The sequence below is a fragment of the Solanum lycopersicum genome, chromosome 9, assembly GCF_036512215.1.
Source record: "Solanum lycopersicum chromosome 9, SLM_r2.1".
Classification (NCBI taxonomy): Eukaryota; Viridiplantae; Streptophyta; class Magnoliopsida; order Solanales; family Solanaceae; genus Solanum; species Solanum lycopersicum.
The window spans coordinates 61,136,617-61,158,511 of NC_090808.1; the positions used below are offsets into that span (position 1 = coordinate 61,136,617).

Below are 21,895 nucleotides of genomic sequence, written 5' to 3' on the forward strand. Positions count from 1 at the left end.
ACCTGGTACCTTTACAAGGTCCCTGAGTTTATTACATCTTCAAAACTCATGTTGAGAATCTAGCACCTTTACAAGGTCCCTGAGTTTGTCATATCATCAAAACTACAAATAACAAGAAGTTTGTGTGTGGGGTTCGAAGAACTTGTCGTTGTTGATTTTGCCCATTCCAGGTGAGCTGATTTAATGGCAGTGTTGTTGAAAATGTCTTAAATGGAAAAACATCCTCAATAAACCGCACATCTCGGGATAAGTACACCTTTGTGGAAATTGGGTCAAAACACTGGTGACAATGATGGGATAGTGAGAATCCAAGATAGACACATGGGGTAGATTTTGATTCAACTTTATTTTTGGAGTATGTTTAAGCCATGAATAGCATAAACAACCAAAAATCCATAGGTAGTTGTAATTTGGTGATTTTCTAAGTAATCTTTGAAATGGGGATGAATTATCGAGGTGAGAGGTTAGAAGACGATTGATGAGGTAGAGAGTGTGATGACATGCAAAGACTAGAATTGGTCTGGGAGGGATGCCCCATGTAAGAGTGTTCTTGCAGTTCGACGATATGATAATGTCGTCGTTCTGCCAGTGCAACTCCTTATGGTGTATAAAGTGGGGTGGAGAGGTGTTGAATGCCATGACGAGAAAGATAGGAGTCAAAACTATTATACTCACCTCAATTATCAGTATATAATTATAAAATTTATTTTCAAAATGTTTTTACATCATAGGATGAAATTTTTGAAAGATCTCTTTAACTTCACTTTTCTTTGTCAGCGTGTCCAAATAAGTTTACTTCGTATATTGGTCAATAAAAATATAATAAACCAAATTTTTATCAAGAGATAAAAATGGTGATGGCCCCCATGAATCACTAAAAATAATTTGAAGTGGTTTAGAGCTACATAATGATAATTGAGTAAAAGAATGTGATGAACTTTACTAGATAAACAAGAATTACAATGAATTTTTTCTCTCACGCATGAAACGACAGTGAGAATTTATTTAGAAGAAACCGAAGAACTCTAGAGTGAGGATGACCAAGACAAGGGGCAGATCAATGTGTTAGAGAGCGGGTGCCATAGCATTAAGTTATGTGTATTTTTGTTTTAGTCGATTTTCAAAAATGTTCTCTTTTTATTATTAAAAATAACTAAGTTTTAAATTATTATTTTTACCTTAATTATTATTAAGTTTCAAAAATTATTATAATCGTACAAACATTTAAAATTTATTTTAGAAAATAAATTTCAAAAGTGTTGTAATGACGATGGGAGAGTAATATTTTTCTTCTTCCAAATAGTTCTTACTAGCTCCACTTTTTCGTCTAAATTTCAGAAACTCGACAATGGGTTTCTCTTACTCTTTGTTCTATTATCTAAAACATTTGGATGCGTATAAAAAAATCCAACTGTGATAATTTAAATCTTTTTGAAAGTTTTAATATAAGATAAAATGTGTGTTGCATTAAATGAGAACATAAAAAGCTTACTTAAATCAACATTTTATTTCTGTTTGGCATTTTTAGATTGTCAGTTACTATGAGCCAATACTTTGTCTATGACATTGAAATTATGTATATGAAACTTTGCGAGCTCTTTATATTAATTTTGTAATATAAAATGTGAAAAATTTATAACTATAAATAATTATATCATATTTGAGTTTTTTTGGAATAATAAAACCCGTCGTGTGCAATGTAAATGGAATATATACATTTTTTATTTTATGTAAATACTAATATTATGGGAAAAAAATTCTTTATGCAAAATCATAATTTTTTGGTTGAATTTATTTATCTCATAAACTAAAAGGATGAATAACAAAATAAATTCGTCCAAAGTTGCTATTTACAAGGCCTAAAATAGGTTAATATTTGATCGATTTGATGAACATAACGTAGGGCACCCACAATCTTGAAATTTTGGATCTGCCTCTGACCAAGACATTGGTGCTAAGTAGTGAGAGGGCTGCATGTGGAGATAATGTGAGATTGGGGATGTGAGAGAGGCCACTCATACAGTTCATTGTTGGTCAGACCATGCACTAGTGGCTTTCGCGTTTTCAGATCCTTCACAAAAAAGTTAAAAGGAAAAAATTCAACAGACTGGAGATTGTCTTGACAGAATTTAGAAACATGAAGAAACTTGTGTTGATGGAAGGGGCACACAAAGTGTGGGTTAGCTTGAAAACATTATTTGATGCATTTAATTTTATAGAACCAGTGTGAGAGATAGGAATTTTGTTAACATCACCCAGGGAGACATCCTCGTTACTGCGGTATGGTTGTAGGTTGTGCGACTCTATTATGATGTGATGGGTGGCTTTGAGTCAACTATCTAGGGGTTTGTGTTCGCTGTAATCCTAGCAACATAGTTGGCTATTGCTTCAAAGTGATGATGAGACTTCGAGCGGCAAACATTGGCAGTGTGGCCAATTTAATTACATAGTTGACAACGAGTAACACCATTTGGATATGATTGGACTGCCATTGTGGTGGAGCGTTTTGATGCGAGTTTTGGCGCAATGATGATACTAGGTAGTTTGGAGTTGAATTTGGTGGGATTAGCAACTGCAGCAATGATGATACTAGGTAGTTTCTTAGCATCTTCGTGGCGAAAGAAGAGTTCAAAGTCTAGTAACTTTTCAAACAGTTCCTCATAAGAGATAGTTTTACCGCGTGACTATGAGTTCACAATTGGAAACAGGAGCACCAACAGTGACTAACTCATCCGAAAATAACCGAATAGTGTCAAGATATTCAGTAATGGAGCAAGAGTCCTTAGTGACACGGGAAAGCTGATCATGCAAACTGAAGACTTGGGTTTGAGATTTGTGCGCATAAGTGGTATGCAAGGCATCCCAAGCTAATTTATCCAAGTCAGCGGCAGTAATAGTAGAGGCAATAGTGGGTTCGACAGAACCCATAAGGGCATTTTGGATGAGTTGGTCCTGACGAAACCAAGTTAAGAAGGCAGGATTGAGAGATATATTTTGTCGAGGGTAATCGTGCGACTAGGGGACGGAGTGGTTCCATCGAGATGGGCAAAGAGGTTGTTGCCATACATATGCATGAAAAATTGGGCCTTCCAGGTGGCTAAGTTGTGACCACCGCTTAGTTTGATGAGTAATTGGGAAGCGGGATTCAACTGAATGATAATATTGGTGTCTGTCATGTTATCAACATTGACAACTCTGGGTTTGTTTCCATTATTGTTACCATTTTGATTGGTCATTGTTGTTGATCTACGTGATAGAGTGTGAAGAGCTCTGATACCTTATAAAGACTGAATTTATGATGGAAGAGTATGTTTATTAATGAAGACGGCAAGGTATTAAATAGAGTTATAGGGAACATAATAAGACTCCTAAATGAACTAAACTAAAGTAATCTAAATAAATAATAACTGTTGAACTAGTAAGACAATCCTAATATGACTAAACTACTAACTGACGTCCTAAGACCATATGTTCTAATAGAATTCAATCGTAAGTTCACAAGTGTAGAATTAGATTAACATTTGGAAGTCATAATTGATCCAAAGTCGGAAGATGTTACGACATATCAACAATTAATTCAGAAACTGATCTATCCGACCATCACAAGGCCAAACTTTTGTTTTGGAGTTGAAGTAGTCAGTTTATGCAACATCCCTAGGAATCACATTTGAATGCAACTCTAAGAATTGTAAGATACATTAAGAAATCTCCTGGACTTGGCATTTTTCTTAAAATAGGAGTTGTTACAGATTTTGTTGGCGACTGTGATTCATATTGTGTGCCCAAGTCGGTAACTGGTTATGTGGTAAAACTTGGAGATTCTCAAATTTCATGAAAATCCATGAAACAACACACAACGAGGAGGACCTCTGCAGAAGCAAGAGTACAGAAGCATGGCTGCTGTGGTTTCACAATTGATTTGGTTTACAAGTTTACTGAAAGAGTCGAATGTGCACTTTACAGTTCATATTAAGGTTTTCTATGACAGTAACGCAACAATTTAGGAATCCCATTTTTCATGAGCGAACCAAACATATTGAGATCGACTGTCATTTTATTAGAGACAAAGTGAAGTCAGGTTTCATAGATCCTCAATACGTTTGCACTTGTATGCAACTTGAAGACATGTTCGCTAAGGGACTTGGAACGGGACTTGGAACAACACGAGCTTCTACTTGGCAAGCTAGGTGTGTTGGATGTATTCCAACCACCAGATTGAGGGAGAGCATTTGAAGAGTTAGTTGCCATGTTTAATATGTCACATTGTTAAGTCTGTTAGAGGTGATTAACACTGTTAGGAAGCTAGTAGAAGGTTGTTAAGAAGTCACGTGGGTGATGTATGAGTTAGTTAGAATGCAAAGTTAGTTTTAAGCATCTATATAATGTTTGATCAATATTTCTCTTAATTTCTTGAATACATAGTTCTTTCTTCTAGATTACAGAATTGTTGACAGAGAGATCCAACTTCTTCAAACTTCTACAATACTAAAAGCAAACAAAATAACTTCTAGTAAGATTTTTCTTTCACTTAGTTGCAATAAAACAGAACACATGAAATTGCCGAATCGAGAAACAAACCTTCAAATTTAAACCAAATTCTTCGATATTACTCCCATTTATATATATTCAGAAATACAAGTTTCACAACCATCTGAGCTCCCTGGACAATAGCTCAAAATCTTCACTGATATGAAACTTGTCGTCAATTGCAAGCACCCTAAGATTTTATCATCTTGTGAAATGCTTTGGTGTTCAAGTTCACACCCTTTAATGTTCGTCCTTCTCAGGGGAGGATCTATGTGTTAGAGGGGATGCCACGACACCCAGTGAACTCGAATCTATGTGTATATATATATATATATATATATATATATATATATATATATATATATATATATATATATATAATATAGACATATATATTGAATCTGCCACCCCCAATAACAAGTAAACGCCTGGTGCCAGTGGTGAAAGTTCATGTTTTCAACTTCAACGTTGCGTGTTCGATTCTAATGGAGCACAATTTTTATGTAAAATTTTATTTCCGTATTAGTAGCCCCATAAATAATCTACATAGACCTAAATTTGCTAATATTTTGTTGTAATTTTTATTGATTTTTTTCTTCCTTTTCTATTTTAAGCATAAATTTATGTTAAATACTTTTTGTTTTAGACTATTTTCAAAAATATTGTCTTTTTATTATTAAAAATAACTAAGTTTTAAATTATTATTTTTACCTTGATGGAATAATTTATAATCGTACAAACATTTGAAATTTATTTTAGACTATAAATTATTATTTTACCTTAATGAAATAATTTATAGTCAGACAAATATTGAAGATTTATTTAGAAAATAAATTTCAAAAGTGTTGTAATTAGGATGGGGGAGTAATATTTTTCTTCTTCGACTAGTTCTTACTAGCTCCACTCTTTCGTCTAAATTTCAAAAACTCGACAATGGGGTTCTCTTTCTCTTTGTTGTATTATCTAAACATTTGAATGCGTATAAAAAAAATCCAAATGTGATAATTTATATCTTTTTGAAAGTTCTAATTTATAAAATAAAATCTGTGTTGCAATAAATGATAACATAAAAAGCTTACTGAAATCACATTTGATTTCTGTTTGGCAATTTTAGATTGTCAGTTTGTATGAGGCAATACTTCGTCTATGATATTGAAATTATGTATGTGAAATTTTGCGAGCTCTTTATATTCAGTTTGTTATACAAAACGTGAAATATTTATAAATATAAATAATTCTGTCATCATTGAGCTTTTTTGAAATAAGAAAACTCGCCGAGTGCAATTTAAATGGAATAAATATTTTTTATTTTATGTAAATACTAATATTATGGAAAAAATATTCTTTATGCAAAATCATAATTATTTTGTTGAATTTATTTATCCCATAAACTAAAAGGATGAAAACAAAATAAATTCGTCCCAAGTTGCTATTTACAAGGCCTAAAATAGGTTAATATTTGATCGATTTATTAAACATAACGCATGACACCACAACCTTGAAATTCTGAATCCGCCTATTGTCCTTCTACCACCAGTATTGACCTTAAATTAAAACAGAGTATAACCAAGATAAAGATAAAGAATTTACCAACTTATTTCCTTGTACAACAACACGGACATCTTTTGGTTTGAATAGTCTACTCCGTTTTCCAAACTCACGAGTTGATTCCATGTGAACTATTTCTCTTCCCATATCCTCCACCAGATCGTATATCATCAAATAACGACAATCCCTTTGGAGCAAGAAACTTTGGACTAAGATTGTAATTGCACTTTCAAAATAAAAACCACACAAATTTAATGTTTTGGTAACTTCACGCTCAAAGAATCCATGAAGGCGAACACAATATCAAGGAAAATACTCTGAGCATCACAATCAAGTCCATCAAAGAATATATTGAGAATCTTTTGAATATCATAATGAGGAATTTCGCTTAGTTGTTGAACTCGTATCTCCATTCTTATATGGATCTCCCTTGTAAATGTGACCCCCATGTAATAATAGGTCATGATAGTCCACCTGAATATTTAATTATGTTTTGTACAAGCTCAACATATTCTTGTGGTGGAGAAAGACTATTAAAAGTATGACAGGAAAAAAGTAGTTGAGATTCATCGTGATTTAAAATTTTTGCCTTGCCTCTCTCATTTTCTCTAGTCCGGCATATCAATTGTTCGTCTTGGGTTTTAATAACTATTAAACTATCAAAACTCTTGTATCTTGATTAGACCAAATGCTTTCACTTCTAATCTAACATCTGAAAGGAAGCAATGAATCTGAAGTGTTGAAATATTCAGTTATAGATGGCCTTTGCCACAATTGTTTATCATATTCCACTAACATGGTATATATCAACCATGCGAACTTCATCTATACATTCACTTTGGCCTTAGTTGGTAACAATTACACCTTAAAGCTTTAAGAATATTTTGAATAAAAAAAGAGGTTTAAGAATTCAAAGTGGTTCAGATTGAAGGTTTATTTTCTTTAACAACAAAAAGTGCAGGCACATGTTGGGAAAAATGAATCACACAACTCACAAGGTGGTCACAACATAGGTTCAAACAAAACGGTTAATTCGCAAAAAGTTGCCCATGATCCATTTTCACGTTCACAAGTACCATTAGAATTGGCACTCTTAACACAATTTCAAAACAACTCTACATGTAATACCCTGTACTACCCTATAATATAAGATAACCATTTACATATAGCAAACAAAAAATTTGTATTTGTATGTTATAGAAAAATTTGAATAATTGCGTTTCGTAGCAAAACATAAATATGTATAACTTGCTATACATATACAAAGAAATCAATTGTATAATTCGCTATACATATACAAAAGAAAGTAGTTGTATACAAATCAATTGTTTTATTTGTGTATGTATAAAACGAGAAAGAAAGAAAGAAAAAAAATTGGGCAGGAGAATATGTGTATTATATAATTATAAGTGTACCGAATGAAGATATATGTATTTGCAGATGTATATATAATTTTCTATCGCTTTATATAAACAGAAACACTTTATACATTTCGTTTCTGTTTGTATAAGCGATAGAGGTGAGGGTGAGGAGCGAGATCTGGGAGAGTAGAACTAAATATATGTATATATACAATTTTTTTCGCTTTATACAAACACAAACACATTTTATACATTTGTGTTTGTATAAAAGTGAGATGAAGTGAGAAAGGGAGAGTGGCGAGTGAGAGTTTGAGGGAGAGAGGTGACTAACAAACAGTTTGCTATATGAGATGGAGCGAGAAAGGGAGAGTGGCGAGCGAGAGTTTGAGGAAGAGAGGTGACTGACAAACAATTTGCTAAATAACACAATTAAATCAAAGTGTGGTTATAATATTTAATTTGATTTATTAGTTTGTCATTATGTACAATTTTCCCATAATATAACCCTATTATTAGATTAGGGCAATTTAGTCATTAGCATTAGTTCAAAACCAAAAAGGTAAGGGAATGGGCTTTAGCCCCATCTCACGTGCAAATATATTCTTTTAAAAAGGGAAAATTGTATATAATAGCAAACTAATAACCTAAATTAAATGGAATAGCTAGGGTTTTATTTAATTGTGTTCCATAGCAAACATTAGCTAAAATTTGCCAGCGTCTCTCTCCCAAAAATCTCGCTCGCCACTCTCCATTCTCGCTCACCTCTCTCGCTTTATACACAGAAGTGTATAATTCTGTTTCTGTTTTGTAGAAAGCAAGAGAAAATTGTATATACACATGCAAAAATGTATATCTTCGTGTTATATACTTAATTATACAATTTACAAACATTTTACTTCAAATTGTAGAGAAAAAGGCCAACGAATTATACAATTGCAGTGAAATACAATTTTCTCTAGCTTTATACAACAGAAGTGTATATATTGTGTTTCTGTTTTTATATAAAGCGAGAAAAACATATATCTTCTTGCTATACACTTATAATTATGCAATATACATAGATTTTAATTCGATTCAACTGTATGCAAAACAAATATACAATTGCAGCGAAATAGGCCAGCGAATTAAACAATTGTATATGTATAGCAAATTATACAGTTTTATGTTTGCTATTGAACGCAATTTGCAAAGTTTGCTATAACATACAAATATAAATTTTTTATTTGCTATATGTGAAAATTTCTCTTTTAAAAATGGGTTTCATGACTGCTAAATCTGTGCAGCATTCCTCCCCCAATTTACGCGCAGTAAATAAAAAAATAAAATAGAAAAATGTTGGAGCTATTTTTGTTCTCCAGTGAATGAACGAAAAAAGAAAAAGAAAAACGTATTCCTTGCTTCTCTGTCTATGAAGATAGTCATCACGGAAACCTGTGCAGTTATAAATATGGATTCAAGGTATTCTATTTCAGTTCATTCACATGCCTATATATTTATTATCACGGGTTGGGTTAATGTAACATTGATAATTCGAATATGAATTTCAATATGAGAATACCCATGAACAAAGGAAGATTTTTATTCTACTAACCCTAGATACTCTTAGTCTCACTAGTGAGTTATATTGTGATTGTTTAACAGTGATTTAGTTAGAGAAAGTTTCAAACAGAAATATAACATTATGCCTCTTTGTTGGTGGAAATTGAACGACTGATACACTAGTGAATAAATATGAGTTGACGAATGAGGGTGAACTGTAACCTTAGGGATTGAGTGTTGTAAATTAGTTCATGAAATAGCTCTATCAAGGAGATTTATATGATATGAATATAGGTTGATCGAATGAAAGTTGTACAAATTACTTGAAGGGATAAGTTTGGTATTTCAACACGAATACTGTGAGTAGTAAACTTACCACAATTGATGTTTTATAACTTGCATGATTTTCACATGATTTATAAAGTAAATGTGTTACCGAATGTTTTCTACTTGCATGTGGTGTTGAATCAATATTTAACACTCCCCCTTGATTCAAAACTTACAAACTCCAAGTTTCTGTCGGAACTGATCATGCTTGGCTTGTGGGAGTGCCTTGGAGAACATCTGCAATTTGATCCCTTGTACCGGAAAACTTCAACTCTATATCACCTCTTGTTGTGTGGTTAGGAATGAAATGATAATGGATGTCTATGTGCTTTGTTCTGTTGTAAAAAGCCGGGTTCTTTGTCATTGCAATTGTTGCCTTGTTATCCTGGAATATTTTTATCGCACCCTCTTGCCGATAGAAACATCAACTAACGTTCTTCATAAAAATAAGGCTTGACAAGCTGCTGAAGTTACAGCAACATATTCTGCTTTTGATGATGATAATGTAACCACATCCTGCTTCTTTGATCTCCCAGATCCTAAATTGAACACATTTCCAGAAGTACTCTTTCTGTTATCTATACTTCCTGCCCAATCACTATCACTCAAGCTGAAATCTGCATCTTTGGAGTACCAAGTCCCGAAGTCAACTGTCCCAGCAACATAACGTAAAACTCTTCTGACAGCACCAAGATGTTGCTGGTAGGACCATGTATATGCCTAGTCAACATACTAACAGAAAACATAATATCAGGACGAGTATGTGTTAGGTAGTTCAAACCTCCAATCAAGCTTCTGTAGTGACTGGGATCAGCGAGATCTGTTGCCATCTTCAGCTGAAATTTTTCATGTGCATTCATGGGTGTGACAGCCGCTTTACAATTATGCATACCAAACTTGAACAAGAGGTTTTTTGCATACTTCGTTTGTGAAACAAAATATACCATCTTCTACCTATTTCACTTGAAGACCAAGAAAGTATTGCAAAACACCTAAATCTGACATTTCAAACTCCTTCATCATGAAAGATTTAAATTCAGCAACTAAAGTTTTACATGACCCCATATAGATCATGTCATCCACATAGAGATAAATCACTTGTACCTTGTTTATTTACATACAACGTAGGTTCATTTTCGCTCCTTTCAAATCTATCTCACAGGAAGTACGAGTCAATTTGTTGTACCATCCCCGTGGCGCTTGTTTTAGCTATATAAAGAGCGTTCTTGAGCTTGTATACTTTGCTCTCATTGCCACTAACACCAAAACCCTCAGGTTGGGAAACATAAACTTCCTCTTCCAAATCCCCATTTAAGAATGCAGATTTAACATCAAAGTGATAAACGGGCCAGCTCTGTTTAGCAGCTAAAGATAAGAGTATTCTCACCGTTTCAAAGTGAGCGACATGTGAAAACGTCTCATCGTAATCAATACCTTGATGTTGTGCATATCCTTTAGCTAGAAGCCTTGCTTTGTATCGCTGTATGCTCCCATCTGGATGGCGCTTGATTTGGAACACCCATTTGAATCCAATGAGTTCCTTTCCTTCTGGTAGATTCATCAATTCCCATGTTTGATTCTTCTCAATTGCTTGCATCTCATTGCATTTTTCCATGCTTGACTTTCTATAGCTTCCTTGAAGCAACTGGTTCAGTAACATACAAAGCAAATTAACAATTTTCATAAATCCCCCTTAACAATTTCGCTGGTGGAGTCTCACTGGAAGAATCACTTGAAGAAGAACTGCTGCCACTTCCTTGGTGGGTTAAGCTGTGATCACTTGCTGGAGCCTTGATTGATGAATATCACGGCTGCTACTTGTTGGAGAAGAGCTGGATGCATTCCCTGGAACAGAAACTGCTGCAGGTTTTTGCTGAAACTGCTGCAGGTTCTTCTTGAAAAGCTTCATCAGTAGGCAGCAATTTAATATTTGAACATTCTCAGAATCAAAGTTCCAGCTAGCATCTTAATTAAACATAACATTTCTACTGATCACAATTTTCCACTCAGTGGATTATATAACTTGTAAGCTTTGAATTGTGTGCTATATCCAACAAAGATACATTTCATTGATATTTCATCAAACTTATATCTAACTTGGGAATTCACCAAAGAATAAGTAATACATCCAAAGACACGTAAGTGCCCAAGGCTTGTTATCTCTCCATGCTTCATATGGAATTTGATTATGAACAGTCTTGGTGGGTGAAATGTTCAGCATGTAGACAGCAGTAGCAACAACTTCAGCCCAAATATTTTGGTACACCTCTAGCTTGCATCATGCTTCTACCCATTTCAACGACCGTTCAATTCTTGCGTGCGGCAACACCATTCTGCTCTTGGAGTATATGGTGTTGTGAGCTCTCTATGAATACCATTTTCCTCACAATAGGTGTTGAATTCATTTGATATAAATTCACCACCCCTATCTGTTCGAAGAGTCTTAATTCTACAACCACTTTGTCTATCAACAAGAGACTTACATTCTTGAAATTCTCAAATGTTTTTTATTTGAATTTCAAGATATATACCCAACTAATTCGACTATAACATTCGTAAAAGCAAAAAATATTGACTTTCACCTAAGGACTCAACACTCATAGGACCACATAGATCAGCATGCACCAATTCAAGACAAACAGATGCTCTCCAAGACTTACCTACAGGAAATGAATTTCTATTTTGTTTCCCATACACACATCCTTCACAAAATTCAAGAGCATCAATTCTAGGCAAACCAAGAACCATATTTCTACGACCTAATAATTATAACCCCTTACATTCAAGTGACCATTCCACAATTGCCATAAAGTAGCTTCCGTATTGCCTTTGGTTATTAACGCAAAACTTTTAACATCAGAAACTTTGAGAGGAAATGCCTTCTCTTCACCCTTTTCTTGAGAAGCATTCAGTCTATCCTCATGAGCTTGCAACGAACTCATCAATTCATCAAAACCATAACTAGATAAATCACGGGGCTCCTCAATAGCAACTACGAAATGATCAAATCTTTTACTAAGACTTCCCAAAACTTTAGAAACTACATTTTCATCAGTAGTTTTTCACTGTATGCCTTCATATGATTAACAATTGCACTCACCCGAGATAAGTAACCGTGAACAAATTCACTACTGCTTTGAGGTTTCTGCAACAGCAATTCTGGAAAAAATTGAGTCATGCATCACTTGCTGGGATGTAAAATAATAGAGACTTGGAGTCCTTTTCGTTCTCGTGCAATCTTTGTGCTTCATCTTCCTCAGCATAGTCCTTCTCCACCAAATCCCACTATTCTTGAGACTTGAACAAAGTCTTCATCTTTATGCTCCAAAATTCATATTTATTCCCATCTTTTTTTTTATCTTATGTAATAGATATTCTTATTGCCACGTAGAAGAAGAGTTGCAAAAGGGGGGCTATGCCTGACCTTTGCTACAATATGTGGAATCATAGCTTGGCTAAAAAGCCTTTCTGTCTACTAAGCAAAAATATAATTAGAAGTGGCAAATATAGCTGAACATCTGAGGAGGCTCATGAGTGAGCATACTTGGTGTCTTCTTCTTGACTCTGAATGAAGGTAGCTGCAATCTATCAATATTTAACAATCCTTGAACTTTCCTAGGTAACTCAGCAATAGTACTTTACACACAATTGTTTTTTTGATTGTGACTAATAGTAGCTAATTTATTAGCAACTTTGTTAGCTTCTCTAAAGCAATGTTGAATAACGATGTCATAGTTAGTAACTAATTTTTTGATTCCTTCAGTTGTATCTTCAATCCTCCACGGAGTTGTCCAACTTCCAGTTACAGATTTATATACTATCAGAGAGTCAATTTCACAAATGATCATGTTGAAGCCATTATCAATGCACCACTTAAGACCAAATAACAAAGCACCTGCCTCTACACTATTACTTGTACATCTACCCATAGGGATGGAATATGCCATGATTAGATCACCCGCACAAGTCCTGATCACTCCTCCTCCTCCACAATTTCCATTGATACATGATCCATCACTATTAAGCTTAATAGAGAGTAGAGGAGGTTTGATCCAAGTAACCATAATAGAGGAGTTTCTACAATTGTTTTTTCATATAATCTGCATAGATCTTCCCAACTATTTCCCATAGTGATCTTTTTGAATTGTAGCCCGATTAATTGAGTGATGTTGAAAGTGATAAGAGCTTTTGATCTTTGAATGGATGGAGTTTCCGCATCATATTTTGAGCTGCATCTAGATCTCCACATTTCCCAAATGATAATAGCGGGAAGGATTCTATGAATAAAAGTTGCTATGGAGTTTTGACTTGACTTATTCCAACAGCTGATCAAGAGATCTCTCAGGTTGGTATTTCTGTAAGGTATGCCTAATCTTCCAGCAAAGTATTTCCATAGCTCTTGAGCAAATTAGCCAGAGTAAAACAGATGATTAGTAGATTCAAATTCCGCTGTCATATTTGGACCTGTACAACAACAAGAAGTAAGTGGAACCTAAATGCCATATCTAATAGTTTTTCCATCAGTAGGAATTCTATCATGAATTACTCTCCAGTCCATGAAAGACATCTTGAAAGGAATTAGCTTATGCCAGAGTCTTTTGTCAAAATGGTTAGATCTCTTTTCTGTCTGAGTAAGCTCCAAGCACTGAATACCGAGAATTTTCCATTGTTAGTAATAGTCCAAATAGCTCTGTCATCCCTTTCCTGACTGAAGCTAAAGGAAATGGACAATAGACTGCTTTTCACTTCCGTAGGTGGTTGGATTCGGAAAATAGTCCAACCCCATTGCCCATTCCGAAAGACGTCTTTGAGCATAATGTCATTGATGATATAGTTCTCATCTAGATACTTGTATAAAGGCCCATTAGGTGACCATTTATAAAACCAGAAACTAACTTCACCTTTCTCAACTTTCCACAAAATATTCTGCTCTATTTTATCTTTTATAGAACTCATGGCCTTCCAACTGTGAGATTGACCCTTATTCCATTGACTGGGAACAGGGTTGGATCCTTCGCAATACTTGAAACTCATGAACTTGGACCATAGTGAGTTGTTGGTTCTGAAGTTCCACCATTGTTTGGCTATGAAGGCCTTGCAAGTGTCTTGAATTCTTCTGAAACCAACGCCACCTTCTTCATTTGGAAAACAAAGGCTTTTCCAGGAAACCCAATGTTCTCTCGATTTAGTGTCAAGTCCGGACCAAAAGAATCTAGCCATGAAAATTTCAATAACCTTCAAATTGCCTTTAGGAGGATGTACAGCTGCTAATGTATGAATATTGAGTGTCATAAGTACATGTTTAATTAAAACAGCCCTCCCTCCCGAGGATAAGAACTTCAAATGCCACCCTTTAATTCTATTGATCACTTTGGTCACCATCTCGGCAAATATTTCCAGCTTTTTGGTACCTTTGAAGATAAGACAACCAAGATATTTCAGAGGAAACTTATTAAATCTCATGCCCAAAATTCTACCAACTCTAAAAATAGTACTTTGAGCAGTTCTTGGAGCCATAGTATAACAACTCTTGGTTTTATTTAGTCCAGACATTCTCATACATATCAAGGGTATCAAGGACTATCTTCAGAGATTGTTTTAAACTACTACATTCGATAATGGTATCATCAGCGAAGGATAAATGAGTAATTTGAGGGCCTTGGGGATTCATATAGAAGCCTCTAAATTTGGGATTATTCTTGAGATTGTTGAGCATCTGAGAAAGTAGTTCGACAGATACTATGAAATGGGAGGGGGAAAGGGGATCTCCTTGTCTCAGACCCCGTTCTGATTTGAAGAAGCCATGTCTGCTACCATTTATAATTAAGGAGTACCAATTGTTGGAGCTAAATCTATAAATGAGATCAATCCAGTTTTCACAAAAACCCAACTGTCTAAGCATGAAGCATATAAAAGGCCAAGCCACATGATCATAAGCCTTGGCCATGTCAAGTTTGATAACCACATTGCTCCCTTTCCTTGGTTTGCCGATATCTTCAATAATTTCTTGAGTCAATAGGATATTCTCTGCAATGGATCTTCCCTTAACAAAGCCACTCTGATTAGTGGTGATTATTTTAGGCAAGATAGAGCTGAATCTGACATTGATAAGCTTTGCAATTATCTTACTAGATACATTGCGTAGACTAATAGGCCGATTATCAGAAAGTTGTTACGGTGAGTCAACTTTAGGAAGCATGATAAGACGAGTATGAGACATGAATTTAGGAATAGAATCCCCCTTGAAAAAAGCCAAAACTGCCCTGTGAATATCTTCAGCAATCACATTCCAAGCACTTTGATATAATTTTCCACTCAAACCATCAGGGCCCAGAGAACTGTTAGGATCAATAGAAAAAACACAATCTTTAACTTCTTGTATGGAGTATGGTAGGAAGTGATGTAAGAAGTATGTTGTCAGCATCAGTAACTACTTTTTGCACTATACTAAGGATTTGAGAATCCTCGAGTATTTCTACCGCACTGAAAAGCTTTTGGAAAATATGTACACCTGCATTTGCAACATTATCGCTCCCTTCAACCCAATTACCTTCCATATCTTTGATTTTATGAATGGAAAGTTTCCTTCTTCTATCTTTGATGATATTATGGAAGAATGCAGTATTAGCATCTTCATCCTCCAACCATTTTACCTTAGCTTTTTGCCTCATGATAGAGTAAGGCAAGAAGTAAAATCAAATCCTTCCTCTACTCTATAAGGTCTTCCACAAATTTTTTCACGAGAGTTTAAGGCAACTTTAAAATCACCTACTTTCCCCCAAGGGCCAGTGACGACGTTGGAAGAAGCTCTAATTTCATCCCACAGATTTGTCCTGCCTGCTTCCTCGCACTTGGCATAAACTACAAAATATAGAAATTCAAGGGGCCTTGGACTTGAGTAATGTGTAGAAGAATCTGCTGTTCCTTGTCATCAATGATGTTAATCACAAAATCAGAGGACCAAAAAATTCAAATTTTATTGGATCAATTATAAAAACAATATTGAAAGCCTAGCTTTCTTTTGTATCTTTCAATCTTTCCTGCTCTTACCATAGGCTCTTGTAGGAAGATGAAAGGAAGATTGTATTGTTGTTTGATGTATTTGAGTCTATCAGCAGTACCCTGGGAGGCAATTCCGCTTATATTCCACGAAAGTGTACTGATCATTGAGTACATTTAAGAGAACTTTTGATGACCTTCTTTGTTAGTGATAGTTCCTTCAATGTAGAAACCACTATCTTCCTCTCCATTCAGTCCATTAAGGCCTCTTGGAGAAAGGTTGTTGAAAAGGATCACTTCCCGGTGAGTGTCAATGCATTTGGTAGTTTTGCATGTTAGTCGTTCACCGATTTTCATCATCTGATTTGGATCGATCTTCTCCCTTAGGTAGAGTAACCATGGTCATGACCTGGTCTTGATCAACATTATCGTAATATATTGCAGTGGCCTTGTGATTCGTATTAACTGGCAAAGCACCTCCACCTGGATCTTGGACATTTGGTGGATCAGGTTCATCCATAAGTTGATGTTCTCGACCTCTTTCTTTGTGTCTCCAGCCTGCATATTTCTCCACTAATTTAGAATCTAGTCCAAAGTGAGGAGGATATACTGAGTTTTTGTTCACCTTACTAATGTGTTCATTACCAATAATCAAATCTCTCGGTAGAACAACTTTGGCAGAAAACTTTCTCCCTTTTCTATTGACTTTTGAGATCTCCCCCATGTTAACCTTCGCTAGATCAGTGTTCAAGATTTGCCATTGGTCATCAACTTCGGGTAATTCAACTTCTTTCTCCTGTTTGATTTTCTTGAGGTTTTTTTTTGATGGTAGTTTTTTTTGGTTTATGATTTTTCTCTTTTGTTTTCTTTTCTTTGTCAAGTCTTGTACGCTTAGTATTCACCTGGATGTTGAGTTGTTGCATATGCTGTGAGCATTAAAGAGTGACTATCTCCATATTTTCCACTTCTTCTATAGTGTTGTGAGTTACTAGCACTGCATTTTGAGTAAATATGGAGCTGCGAGTATGCGTATTATTTTTTTCAGCCATCATCATACCAACACTATTGCATTTTCCGATCTTTGTATTATTGACTTGTGGATTAGCTACATTTCCTTTCTTTCTTGTAATAGTTTTTCATCCATCGGCACTTGTGGATGTTTCTGAGTATGAATCAAGTTGTGTGTCTACTAACTTAGTGAGAGTAGTAGCTAGAATAGAAGCTGGAACATGCTTCGTGGCAGTAATAAGATAGTGGATGGCCTTACAAAAGAATACCACTCCTCTTTTGTTTAGCGGATTGTGCTTCCGGGAGTGGATTGAGTTCAATCTAAGAGAAACATTTAATAGAGCAATTGATGCAATCATGCAATTACAACAAACCAATCATGAACGATAACTAGAACTCTAAGAACATGGATTCAAGAAACTTATCGAGTAATGTAAAATAGCAAAGAGTGGACGAAGATTCAATAATGATGATACGTAGGGGAGACCGGGAATGATGGAAATGATATGCAATTATGATAAAGTTGATTGAATTATTTAAAATAAAATATGAAACTAAGAAAGAAATGTGGATGAACGAAAGGAAAAAGAACAAATGCAAGAATTTAGAGGGATTAATTTAAAAAGTCAAAAAAAACATTGGCTCTTCAACTCACGTCCATTTGGCGAGCTCAATTAACTCCGCCCAAGGTTGTCTCAACAAGTTTAGCATTCTTTGTTGATGTGCATATTTATTATTATTTTTGTTGTAGTGGTGTTTGCTATGAGTAAAGGCTCGAGAAGGTTGGATATACACAAACTTAATGAAGTAAGAAGGTAAACAATGAAATTTTTTAATGAAAACATATAATATAAAATTAGTTTGATAAAACTTGGGTATACTTGATAAATGTTAGTTGTTGAACAATGACTGTTGGGCTGTGTTAGCCAAGCCTTATGAATGTGTTGTGTGAAATTGTTATATTGAGCTGATTTAATGCAATTTGTAGTCTAGACACTTCAGTTGAGATGAAATGAGTATTCGTATTCTAGCCCAGTTTTTCTTTGTTTAATATGTTATTTGCTGAATATTGTGTTGCTTAATACTCACCCCTTACTTCTATACTTGTAGGTTCTGAGCTCAGGTCCGTGTGATTGCTCTGCTTCTATTTCCAAAGCTTATGAAGGAATTTGAGAGGTAGTTGTCTGTCATCCCTATGGGCCTCTTGTTTCTTATTTTATGTTTTGCTTTATTTGTAGACAAATACATTGATACTTGCACTTATCTTTCATGTGTATTATTATTAGTGGCTTGTACACATGACAATCAAGTTGTGATTTATATTATAATGACTAAGTTTTTCGCTCTTATGTTATTCTTGTTCTACTTTCCGCTTTTATTTGTGTTGTTGGGTTTGAGGCTGACTTTTTTTGGTGGAAATAGACGAGTGTCATCACATCCAATTTTGGGTCATGCAAGAAGGCAAAAAAAAAAAAAGAACTCATGCGCGAGAAATATCAAATATACAACTTAATTTTGCGAAAATATCAAATGTACCTACATAGATTTTATTTTTTTTGATAAAAATTTTAAAAATGTAATTAATTAAATTAACCTTTTCATTTCTATTAGACGAAGATGGTTTATTTGAGTCATTTGTGTAATAGTAGGAGTATATGTGAGCTCCTTTTGTAATGTCCGGTCTTTTTACTATAAATTGCAAAATTGATAGGTGTATTATGCCCTTTTGCCCTAATTATTCTGGGGTCGAGTCAAGTTTATCCTCTTTTAATCGAGTTTGATACTTATTAGATTAAATATTAAAATTTAGTATAAAAAATTGTGATATTACTGTTAGAAAAAATAATTATGAGATTTTGATGGAAAGAAAGTTATAAATATGTCTTTTATGAAATCTCGCTTATGATGCAATTTAAATAGATAATATATAAAGGGAAAAAAGATAAATATACCCCTGAACTGACATAAATTGTATGCATATACCCTGCGTCATATTTTAGGTCATTGTTGCCATACTGTCCAAAAACTATATCATATATACCCTTCACTCTAACGGAAAACTAAATAAGAACACGTGACACAATCTTATCCATCGATATGATATTTAATTATAAATATCGGGTCGGGGGAGAAGATTATGACACGTTTATGCCCGTTAGTATAAAAGATATATATGGTCTAGTGTTTGGACGACAGGAGCACCAATGTCCAAAAGGATGACAGAGGGTATCTGCATACCATTTACGATAGTTCGGGGGGTATTTTTGTCATTTCCCATGTATAAATAACAAAACATATGTACTAATCTCAAACCAAATCTTTTTTCATAAAAAAAGAAAACACAACACAATTCTTATCTTTTCTTCACACTTTATATTCTTTAAATTTTTCCCTTATTTTTTTGTGATATCAGATTCTATGTGTCTTCACATGTACAATCAACTTATTTTCTACTATATAAATAGAGCACTTATATTTCTTTTCTCTATCTTTATTCATCAAGCAAAAGGTATGTAAAAAATTCTCTCTTATATATTTCTCTTCTCTTTGTTCTATTTTAGCTATTTCTTATAGAAATTGATTATCTACACAATAAATCAAATAGATTAACACTTGATTTTTTGTGTTTCTTTTGTAAATTTGTTTTATCAAACAGAAATTAGCAAAAAAAATGAAAGATTCCGGGGAAGAGCCTAATGATGAATCATCAAATTCCCAAAGAGGATCAAAAAGGCATAACAGACATAGCATGGAACAAATCCAAATACTTGAAGCGTAAGATAAATTTTTTTCAAAGAACTTTATCCTTCATATATATTCAAAAAAAATTATTATTTTTTGTTTAAAGAGATGATCTTATTTTCTTAAAATGCATGAGTGATAAATATAAAAATCATCAGCGATAGAATAATTTATTTTTTTGTATGTGTTTTTGGTGTATTGGTTCATATTTAATTTTAATTGTTTTTCTGGTGTTGCTTTTTTCTCTTGCTCTCTCTATATGGCCATTCAAATTTAATAGAAGATATGTACTTTTGATTTCGCTTATAATTTTTTTAATTGAGCTGCTAAAATGGTTTTGAAATAGTTTATTCGGATGGTTAATCTACTGTTTATATACAACTTTATCAATGATCGGTTTGTCCTTGATTATTCATTAATAACTTTAGTACAAGTAGATGAGTTTATTTCACTTCAATTTCTTTCTCATTTTTGCACTAGAAAAACAAACAATCTCGTTCTCATGATGTTTGATACCCGTTTTGAGGCTCAATAGATATAGATCTGCATCTAAAAAACTCTTTTAAGGGCCCAACTAATCCAGATTGCATAAAAAAATTCACTATAGTTCGACTAGATAGATTTGCATTCAGAATTCCCAGTTTAGGAAGGTTAGTTCAGATTCACATTAGAAAGCCTCACTTTGAGGGATAAATTACTCCCTACGAAATGTGACAATCCCAGGACTCAAACGAGGCCTCTAGTTAAGTATTAAGAGTACTTACTGCTCCTCAATCTTTGGGGAGTATCTGGTACTTGATCTAGGCTCGACTAATCAAAATTCAAGTGGGGAATTAAGTCTTGTTTTAGAGTAAACAATTTCTTAATAAGGAGGCTTTAGTTCCAATGCTCAAACTTGAGACCCTTATGACATTTTTTTTTACTTTTTCATTTTTTGGTTTAATTTTTTAAAAATGATCAATGAAGTTTTTTTCCTGAATTTTCAATGAAGATTCTTTGAGAACTGTCCGCTTCTAAATGAAAATCAACAAAATCAATTGGCTAGGGAAGCAGAGCTTGAACCAAAGCAGGTCAGTATGTGGTTTCAAAACAAAAGGACACAAATAAAGGTAATTCTAATTATTTAGTTCCTTTTCTATAAATTGAATTATACTTAATTGAAGGTATGTTGTTATTATTATTTACGCAAAACAACAAATTAGTATTTCTTGAATTAATTTTTTTAAAAATCTAGTAAAAGTGATTATATAGGTAAAATCGATGTATGACAAGTCCAGTGAATCTCTTGTTAAATTATTTCTCTAAATTGGGTTAAGTTGTTAGAATGTGTTAATAAATACAACAATTTCTTTGTCTTATTAATTAGGTTATTTACTTCCACTTTCATTTTATTTTTTCTCCTTGTACAATCAATTCAATTATCTACGATTGAACTTTTCAATTTCAATATAGTTTTCCTAAGTCATTTGTTTTTGCCTTGTTGAATTGATCAATATATTTGGAAGTATGTTCTTTGCCTCACTATTATATGAATTTCCCTAAAAGCTTCATTTCATTAAAGTTATTTTTATCATCCGGCTTCCAATTTGGTGAGTTGTTGCTCAATAAAACAAATAATAGAATCATGTTAAATTATTCAAAGTACATAAACTCTCTAGCAAGTTCCATAACTTGCCAAGGATTTTGAGAATTTTAAGTCAAAAAAAATTTGGTGTTGCAACTAAGAACTAATGATTTTTGTTTTCTATATTATTTGATGAATGAAGGAATTCTTGCCATAGTAAATGGATGGATTGAACCAAGTCTAAGCTAGTCAAAATAATTTGTATAAACAAATAAGCCAA

General features: G+C 33.9%; 1 protein-coding gene across 3 annotated transcripts in view; it reads left to right on the forward strand.

The window, feature by feature from the left end:
• The first annotated feature begins 8,729 nt into the window (after positions 1–8,729).
• The window catches only part of LOC109121036 (homeobox-leucine zipper protein HDG11-like), a 30,580-nt gene continuing 17,414 nt past the window's right edge, over positions 8,730–21,895 (forward strand). For 2 of the 3 annotated variants that reach the window (XM_069288956.1, XM_019215467.3), the window contains exons 1-4: positions 8,730–8,894; positions 18,420–18,485; positions 19,966–20,084; positions 21,043–21,160. In XM_069288956.1, the coding sequence (XP_069145057.1) occupies positions 19,981–20,084; positions 21,043–21,160 (222 nt within the window). In that variant the 5' untranslated portion in view covers positions 8,730–8,894; positions 18,420–18,485; positions 19,966–19,980. The remainder of the gene's footprint in view (positions 8,895–18,419; positions 18,486–19,965; positions 20,085–21,042; positions 21,161–21,895) is intronic. The other variant, XM_069288955.1, reaches the window with a different exon arrangement.